General features: G+C 37.3%; 1 protein-coding gene across 2 annotated transcripts in view; it reads right to left on the reverse strand.

Moving 5' to 3' along the window:
* Window positions 1–9,912, reverse strand: part of MYOCD (myocardin) — a 99,829-nt gene that overhangs the window by 55,400 nt on the left and 34,517 nt on the right. For both annotated transcript variants that reach the window (XM_003791081.1, XM_012805977.1), the window contains exon 2: window positions 1,976–2,041. In XM_003791081.1, the coding sequence (XP_003791129.1) occupies window positions 1,976–2,041 (66 nt within the window). The remainder of the gene's footprint in view (window positions 1–1,975; window positions 2,042–9,912) is intronic.

Here is a 9,912-nt window from a genome sequence, read left to right on the forward strand (position 1 = left end):
CAAAAAAAAAAAAAAAAAAAGGAAACACACTGCTCTGCCTTGCATGTGGGCTGCACGTTCAGTCTCCAATGGGGCTGAAGAGACCGCCTCTCTGCAGGTGAAGACTGTGCTCCCGGGCTAGTCTTCTAAGACAGCTAACGAAAAAATGTCTCATCCAGGCAAGGCCTGCCACATGCACCTGCTGTGGCTTGGACATTTTTCCACACCAGGATTCACACCTTTGGAATGCTTGATTGAGAGGAGGTTTCTAAAGATCAGGAAAAACCTTTATCATTCTGCTGAATTAAAAACAAACACCCTCTAAAAAAATACAATAAACACCATTTCATTATTTGCAAAACTTTTTTTCTAGAAATTATCTTAACGATGCAATGGTTTACAGATACAAAAAACTTCTGTCAAGAGGGCACATTGTTAATGTCTACACTATTTGATCCTGGAAATCCTGGAGCCCAAAGTCTCTCCACTTGGCACTACTGTGCAAATGAATATTTCATTTCTATAACTTACATGAGAGGTATTATTTTAAAAGGTATGTACTATAGGGCTAATTAGGACCTTCACTGGATATTTTTACTGATCCCCAGATTTAACCCTATGTACCTCAAAAACATGTGGATTCTCATCCAAATGCCATGGCAAGACCCAGGCTCACAGTATTCAAGTACATGGGTTGAAGTTTAAATCAGTTGTGAACAACTTGAGTTGGCTGAAAGAGGACCTCAGGAGGGTCTATCTGCTCCATTTATCTTTCCAGGATTATAGAGAAAGAATCATTAGTGAGGGGATAGATGATCAGCTTTGGGTGACAGTGTGTTTAACAGACCTGACAACTGTAGCCCTTGGATTTCTCTCAGTCTTAGCATCTCAAAGGAAGGGCTAAGATGAAACAAGCCTCACATACACTGGCTTCTCTGGTTCCCCAGCATGGTTGTAAATGTCGCTTAAACAGCCTTGAAATTGCAGGGTGAGTTGTTTCTTCTGTGTTTGGGAAATCTCTAAAAAGTTATTTCCAAGAAGGTCACCTACTGTTGGCAGGGCTCAGCCATGAACAAAGAGTTATTTTTGAATTACAAAAGAAGATGCCTGAAAAATTCTTAGTTTTGTTTTGACTCTGAAATACAGACTGTACTTAAAAATTTTAAGTTAGGAGTACAGGGCTTCAAAATCACTAACCACAAGATGGTTTGTCAAGGTCAAACTTTCATACTACACCCTGAATAGTCATGAGTCTCATTATGGCAGTTATAAAGATACCTGGATTTCTGTAAGAGTCATCATGAATCGTGATTTTTAAGTTTTCTTGGGAAGGAAATTAGACTGTGTGACATAGAGCAACGTGAACTATGGCTTCATTCATCCAGGGGACCCTTTTCCCTATTTCCATAGCTTAACCAAGAGTTAGCTTTAACTGCTGAATGGGTACAAAATTTCATACATGTCTTCTAAAGGATGTGACAATGCTTCTTCTTCAACCCAGATTATGGCCAATATTGTATTCCACATTATATCATTTATGCTAAACTGCTATTGCTATACTATCTTCCAGAAAGGACATGCTTGACAGCATTCGATTACTTGTGCACTTAAATACCCCAAACAGAATTGGAACCGAGGACATAAGGAAAAAATTGATTGTGATTGATACTTCTGAAAAGAACCGTGATTGCATTCAATTTTAAAGGTAGGAGAAAAGTGAGAGATGCCCACACTAAATTATATTTACCCTGAGAACAAACCCATCACATTGGAATTTTAGACATAAGCAGCATCATTAAAAGCTAGTCCCCTTGGGTGGGTAGGTATCACCTGGGAGAAAGCACCTGAGGGCTGGGATTTCTGCTGACACAGAGTCTATAAGGGTCTTGGAAGATCAATACATTGCTTAGACTAAATACCTCTGAGGCGCTTTCCAGCTCCCAAATGGCATTGTCCTACGGTAGCATGTCAGTAATTAAGAGATGCAGGTACTCACGTGATATTATGCTGTGGTTAGCCAATTGTTCCTGGGTCCTTCTCTGTTGAAGTCGTAACTGTAAAACTTAGAAAATGAAGTGTTAGTTTGTGAGTGGGGCTAACAAGAATTACAGTCATAGTATTATTTTCATCAGACTTTCACAGGCCTTTTCATTTTATTTCTGGGATAGTTCTGAAGATTATTGTCAAGTAAGTTTTGGTTTCTGTTGTAGACACAGGGAAAGAAGGAGAGGAGGTGGGGGGCTGCAGGGCTTTGCCGCAAGTCTGCAGCAAACTAGATGAGAACATTGGCCTCCTCTTTGAAGTAGGCTGTTTTCACAGCACTATACTTCCCTGCTATGTCATCAGCAAGATGAATATCATCAAATTCTGCTTGGGCGGCGGCCTCCATACCAAAGGGGAATGCAGAGTCCCACCTGGGTTCAAATCTCATTTCTACTTCCTTACTAGATGTATAACCTGAGCGGCTATATAATGATTGTGAACAGTAAACAAAATTGGGCAGATTATAGACCGAAGCTCAAACATGGAGAAATGGCTTGCACAGGGGTAAGTTTCCCTTTTTGGAGAAACTTTGCCTTGAAACTGGGTTGCTGTCATAAAGTGGCAACTAAAGCTCTGTAGTTAAAAAAAAATTCTCCTCTCTCTGACCAGAGAAATGATGAGAAAGTGGCCAGACAACCGTGGGTGGGGAAATCATGCAGGGAAGAGAGTTGGAGAAAGAGGAGGTCCCCTGATTCTGTAAATGAACCCTGTAAGTTTGGGGTTGACCCTTATGACTTTTCCATGGAACAGACTCACAGCAGCATAGCACAGGCTTAAAATTAAACTGAGACTTGAACTTCTATGTACATAGACAAGAATTTGTATCTCCCTGAATTAATCAACAGCCAAAATTAAAAAAAAAAAATCAGTGTTTTCCAGAGGACTGGAATGGAACTCAGAGTCTCTGTAAGACTCACAATGTCCAACACACAATCTAAAATCATGCACAAAAAAACTAGGAAAATATGACCCATTTTTAAATGAAAAAGATAATAAACAGATGTTCACCACAAGATGAGCCAGATGTTGGAATTATCAGACAAGAACTTTAAAGAAGTCATTTTCAACTTTTTCAACTATGTTCAGTGAAGTAAAAGAAAGCATTTTCTGAAACAAGAAAGAGGAGACTTCTTAGAAGCAAAATAGAACTTATAAAAAGAAGCCAAAGGGAAATAAATACTAAAACTTCGTGTAATATCTGAAATTAAAAAAATTATTGGATATTCTTAACAGAAGAATATTAAAGGATTGAGTCATAAACTTGAAGATAGATCAGAATGAACAAGAGAAAAAAGAAAAAAAGGAACAGAGCCTCAGCAGCTTGTGTGACAGTATCTTAATCTCTAACATCAGGTAATTAAAGTTCCAGAAGAAGAGCAGAGAAAGAAATAATGGCTAAAAACTTCCCAAAGTTTGTGAAAAAAATAAATTTACAGACTCAGAAATTTCAAAAATCCCAAACCAAACATGTTCAGAGCAAACCATACTTAGATACATAATAATCCTATGGCTAAAAATCAGAGACAAGGAGAAAAATCTTAAAAATAGGATGGAAAACACAATATATAAAGGAAAGTGTTGATTTAAATTACCACAGACTTTTCTTCAGAAACCACAGAAGCTGGAAGATAAAAAGCAAAACAGAAACAAAAGTGGAAGCACACACACAAAAATTTGTCAACAATAGAAAATGTCGTCTAGGAACGAAGCTGAAGAAAAAATAAGGTTGAAAAAAATAAGATAATTTCTTGCCAGCGGACTTCTTCGCAAGAAAGACTTAAATAAATTCTTCAGGCTGAAGGGAAGTGGTACCAGAAGAGCACGTGGATATTCAGGGATGAACAGCGAGTGTCATAAATGACAACAATCTGAATAAAAAGGAAATATTTTTATTCTTCTACTTTGCTTTAAGAATATATATATAGAGAGAGAAAAAGTTATAACACTGTCTCAAGATGCTCATAAGGCACATGAATGTAATACAGATGCCCGATGCAGCTACCATATAAAGAGCCCCTGTGACTGCAAAGTTTCTACACTTTACATGCAGTGGGGTAAAGTTAAATATAAGTAAATCATGCAAGATTGATGATTACATTGTAATCCTTAAAGCATTCTTTAATTTTTTAATAAACAAAAACACAATAGAAGTGAAACTAAAAAGAACCCCCAAAACTCAGTAAATTCAAATGCAATGTTTAAAAACTACTAAATAATCCAAAATAAAGTAAGAAAGGGGAAAGATGGGGACCAAAGTTAAAGGAATAAACAAAAAAAATAATGAAATGGTAGCTCTAAATTCAATCACATCAAAAACTACTTTAAATTGTAATAGTCCAAACACTTAAGTAAAATAGAGATTATCAGAAGGAATTAAAAAAAAGAAATATTCAACTACCTGCTTCTGAAAGAGACACACATAATAGATAAAGACTCAGGTTGGCCAAAAGTAAGTGGATAAAAGACATACCATATACACAGGAAGCATAAAAAGCTGGAATAACTTTACCAATATCAGATAACATAGACTTCAAATCAGCATAATACTAGAGATGGATATTTTTCATAATTATAAAAGGGAGAGTTCGTCAGGAAAACAAAGCAATGAGATGAATAAATAGATATGCACCAAATAACAGGACCTCAAAACACAGGAAGGAAAAATTTGAACAGAATTAAATGAACAGAATTAAAGGGATAAATGAACAATTTCAAAGTCAAAGCAGAAGATTTTAAAATTCCTCTCTCAACAGTTGATAGAATGAATAACAACATCACGAAAGCCATATGAATTCGAACAAGAATATCAAACATCTTGATTTAATGAATTTTGTGAAGCAACTCACTCAACAAGTACAGAATAAACGTTCTTTCAAGCACATGTGGTATATTCACCAAGACAGACTAGGCCATAAAACAAGTTTTTGTAAAAATAAATTTGAAATAATTGAGATCACGTAAAGTATATTCTCTGATCACATTGACATTAATTCCAAATTCAAGGCAATGTGCTGCTAAGGCAAATACTTGACAATATACTTCTAAGTAATGCATAGATCACAACGGATTTCTTCTTGTGAGATGAAGAAGAAGAAACTGGATAATAATAAGTATACAACATATTAATATGTATCCCATATTGCAAGTAGCCCATATTAATAATTTATAAGATACCGATAAAGCAGTGATTAGAGGGAAACTTAGAGTTTAAATGCTTATATTAACAAAAAGAGAAAGTCTTTAAATCAATGAACTAATATTCTACCTTAAGATTCTAAAAAAGTGTGGCCAAAGTAAATAGGAGTTAAACAACAATAAAGATTAGAGCAGAAATCTTTAAAGTAGAAAACCGATGAGTAGCAGAGAAAATCAACAAAGCCAAAAGCTAGTGCTTTGCAGAAATCAACAAAATTGAGAAACCTGTAACGAGACTGATTAAGGAAAAAAAGAATAAAATTTATGAATATCTGGAATTTAAAAATGGGTTGTAACTACATACCAAAGACATTAAAAAGATAACATGAGTTGCTGTGAGCTGTAATGCCACAGTGCTCTACCCAGGGCAACAGAGTGAGACTCTGTCTCAGAAAAAAAACAAAGATAACAAGAGAATATTACTAACAAATTCGTGCCAATAAATTTCACAACTTCAGTAAAGTAGAAATTTTTTTTTTTTAAGAGATAGTGTCTTATTTTATTGCCCTCAGTAGAGTGCCATTGCATCACAGCTCACAGCAACCTCCAGCTCTTGGACCTAGGTGATTCTTCTGCCTCCAGTCTCCTGAGTAGCTGGGACTATAGGTGCCCGCCACAAGGCCTGGCTATTTTTTTGTTGCAGTTTGGCCGGGGCTGGGTTTGAACCCACCACCCTCGGTATATGAGGCTGGCGTCCTACTCACTGAGCCACAGGTGCTGCCCCTAGAAATTTTTTTGAAAACTACAGCATACCAAAATTAAGAGAGGAAAAACATAAAATCTGAGTAAGATTATATTTATTAAATAAATTGCATTGATTATTAAAAATTTCTATCCCCTTACATACATATACAAAAATATCCAGTCTCAGATGGTTTTATTGGTGAATTCTATAAAAATGTTTTGTGATAGGAATGAGTTGTTTTCCAAGTTCTTTATCAACTAAAACATTCTACACATTACACCAGTTCTAAGCAAGAATTCTTAATGAGTTTGTCTTTCAGAGTCATGGGTCTTAATCCAACACAGAGTAAAGCTTATGGACCTCTCCTGCTATTAAAATCTTCCCATTAGGAGACTCTTGAAGTTCTCTGGGCATTAAGCTATTTTGACTTAAATTGAGTAGATGAAGCCAGTAGACACAGAAATGAAAGAGAAAAATATGCAAAACATTTTGAACAAAAAAAAAAAAAATTGGAAGAATGTGGAGATAGGAGGGGGATAGAAATATGTGTCACTGTCGACCAAAGGAGTTGTTAGCCTGGAACATTTAGATGTGCTGTAGAGAAGTCAACTTTTTGTGTGTGCAATTGTGTCAGCAAATGTGCACTTCTTTCCTTGGGAGGGGTCTATAACATCCAACAGAATTTTTGGACAGAGCCAAGGCCTCCAAAATTTAAGTATCTCTAATCCAAAAGCTTGAAAATGTTAGGGTCCTGAGACCATGCATTAGGGTTCCATTATAATGAAGTTGAAAAAGAAGTCTGAGTAAATGGTAAGTTTCATTTTAGACAATCTGAAATTTGGGGGTATGGGTAAATGATTAATAAAGTGCCTCAGAAGCAGCTGAGACATGGGATTGGAGATAGGCTGAGCGGTCAGGACGAGGACATTGATTTAGGGCATCATCTTTAAGTAGGTAGAGCTCAAAAACCTTTTCGCAGAATTCCTAAAATCTGATCATGACCTTTATCAGATTTCATGTAAGTCTTCAGAATTTACAAAAGTTAAGAATCACCAGATCAGCCAGAATCAGATCTAGGCTGGATTGTCTTCCATCATTATTAGCAGGTTCTGTTAGCAGTTGATACTGTCAGAGAGGGATGGGGAAGGTAAAAAGAAGTAAGGATACAAATTACATTACAAAATAAGCAGAACAATGATACTCCAGAGGAGCCAGGAGAGGACAAAATGTATTCTGTGCATCCAGTATGAAGAAATCAACTGGCATCACTCATTTCCATACTTTTTTGTTTTTGGTCAATAATTTGCAGATTTTTCTTTTTTGTTGTTGTTGCAGTTTGGCTCAGGCCAGGTTTGAACCTGCCACCCTTGGTATATGGGGCCGGTGCCATACTCACTGAGTCACAGGCACCACCCAAATTTGCAAATTTTTCTATAATTAGATTGAAAGCATTCACTCATTACATCCACATCCAATCATTTAACACATATTCAGTCACCTAACATGGAAAAGACGTTGCTTGCTGTTGGCATACAGTGGTGAAAAGGATGGTTACTATTCTCACGGCCACAATGTACAGTTGGGGAGATAAACTCAATTTTCCTGAGTGCAAAAAGAATCTTGTCTTCAAGAGCTCTGTTAATTCTCTGAGGCTGTATGCAAAAATGATGCTTGTGCGCGCACGTGTGTGTGTGTGTATAGACGTCAATAGACTGATTTATCACTTTTATCAGATTTTAAGAAGTCTCTGGGACTTCAAAAGTTAAGAATCACCAAATCACATGTAGACTAGCTCATCTCACACCCTTACCAGTAGGCTCCCTGTTAGCAGTGCATTTACCAGACTAATTTCTCTAAACTCGGGTTTCATAAGATGACTTTGTGCAGTGTCCTCCAGGGGCTCCTTATTCTGACCTTTGATGTCTTTTTCTATGCAAGCACTATTCCCACACAAACACTCTTCTCCACAGGTCTGGCTCTTCCTGAGCCTAACACCTGACAGTGTTCCCATTCTTTGCCTTTGATTACAAAATTCCCACATGTGGAATTTGGTACATAGTTGAGGATAGGCTAACTCTAATTTATTCTAAATAGTTGGCAAACTATATTAAAATGCTTTTTTTTTTTTGAGATACAGTCTCACTCTGCCATCCTTGGTAGAGTGCTTTAGTGTCACAGCTCACAGCAACCTCAGACTCTTGCCTCAGTCTCCCAAGTAGCTGGGACTACAGGCGCTCATAATCCCCCGTTTTTTTTTTGTTGTAGTTGTTATTGTTGTTTGGCAGGCCCAGGCCGGTTCAAACTCTCCAGCCTCGGTGTATGTGACTGGCGCCCTAGCTGCTGAGCTACAGGCACTGAGCTTGTAAATGCTTTTTATTAAAAAATTTTTCCTTTGGGATTGCTTAAGCCCAAGAGTTTGAGGTTGCAGTGAGCTATGACACCATAGCACTCTACTCAGAGTGACAGAGTAAGACTGTCTCAAAAACAAAAACAAAAAACTCCCAAAGCGTTTTGTTTATTTTATGTTATTAATAAATGTTGAATACTTATACTTAAAAAAAATCTCCTTTGCTCACTGATTTGTAATGTCAACTTCTTCATTCTTAGGCTCTAAGTTCCCATTTGTACTATTTCTTATTTTCTCTTTATTTTTAAAATTTCAACAGATTTATGAGTATAATTCTGGTTTTCTTACATGGACATATCACAGAGTGATGAATTCTGGGCTGTTACTGGTAACTATCACATGAATACTATCGCACCCAATAGGTCATTTTTCATCCCTCACCCAAGTTCATGAAGGCATTATTCACAATAGCCAGATACGGAAACAACACCACCTCCCCACAGATAGATGAACAGACAAACAAAATGGAGCTCATAAATATAATGGGATCTTATTCAGCTTTAAAAGGAAGGGAATTCTGACACTTGTTGCAAAACAGAAAATCCTTCAGGATATATTAAGTGAAATAAGGGCAAACACTGTACAATTTCACTTATATGAGGCTCCTACCTATGTCAAATTCACAGAGACAGAAAGTCGAACGGTGGTTTCCAGGGGCTGGGGCAGAGAAGTGGGGAGCACAGAGCTTCAGTTTCGTGAGATTAGTGATCATTACACAACAATGTAGAACGTACTTACTGCCACAATTGCCCTTAAAAATAATTAAGTGGTAAATTTTACGTTGTGTGTATTTTACCACAATTAAAACATTCAAAATATAATAAAGATTAAGGTAAATTTAGTTCATTAAAATAGGCAAACTCAAATGGGTGGCTGAGTATTGGTATGAATATAGCTAAAAAAGAATTAGCAAACTAAAAGAACTGAAGGGAATTGTGCTCAACACAATTTAGAACACAGCACAAAGGGGTAAAGTAGAGAAAAGCAAAAACAGCGCATGCTCAGTGCCAAAAGGCTGCAAATAGAGAAATTTCCAGGAAAGTACTGATGTGCTGTGGATTGCTTGTGTCCCCTCCAAATTTGGATGCTGAAATCCTAACCCCTAAGTTGATGGTGTTGGGGGGGACCTCTGGGGAGGTGACTGGGTCACCAGGCAGAGCTCTGGAAGGTGGGAAGGTGTCCTTGTAAAAGAGGCCTGGGACACTCCTTTCCTCCTTCCAGCATGGGAAGAAGCAGGAAGGTGACCTTCGCGACCCGGACAGGGGCCTCGCCAGACACTGAGTCTGCCTGCACCTAGATCTTGGACTTTGCAGGCTCCAGAAGTAAGAAATAAATTTACTGTGGCTTATAAGTAACCTAATTTATAGCATCACCTCTGAACTGAGAGAACTGTTATTAACATTACCATTCAGGAAGCTGAGGCCTATATGTTGATGTGGGATCACATTGTAAGTTTCCCTCATTGGCTGCCCTTAGTAATCTATGACTTAGTCATCTATCATTCCCCTGTCACTTACTACACTTTGAATGATGCTATTTACTAGTTGCAGATATTTCTTTTCTTTTCTTTTCTTTTCTTTTTTTTTTTTTTTTTTGAGACAGA

This window comes from Otolemur garnettii, unplaced genomic scaffold (genome assembly GCF_000181295.1).
Source record: "Otolemur garnettii isolate 467f Iridium unplaced genomic scaffold, OtoGar3 scaffold00046, whole genome shotgun sequence".
NCBI classification, from domain to species: Eukaryota; Metazoa; Chordata; class Mammalia; order Primates; family Galagidae; genus Otolemur; species Otolemur garnettii.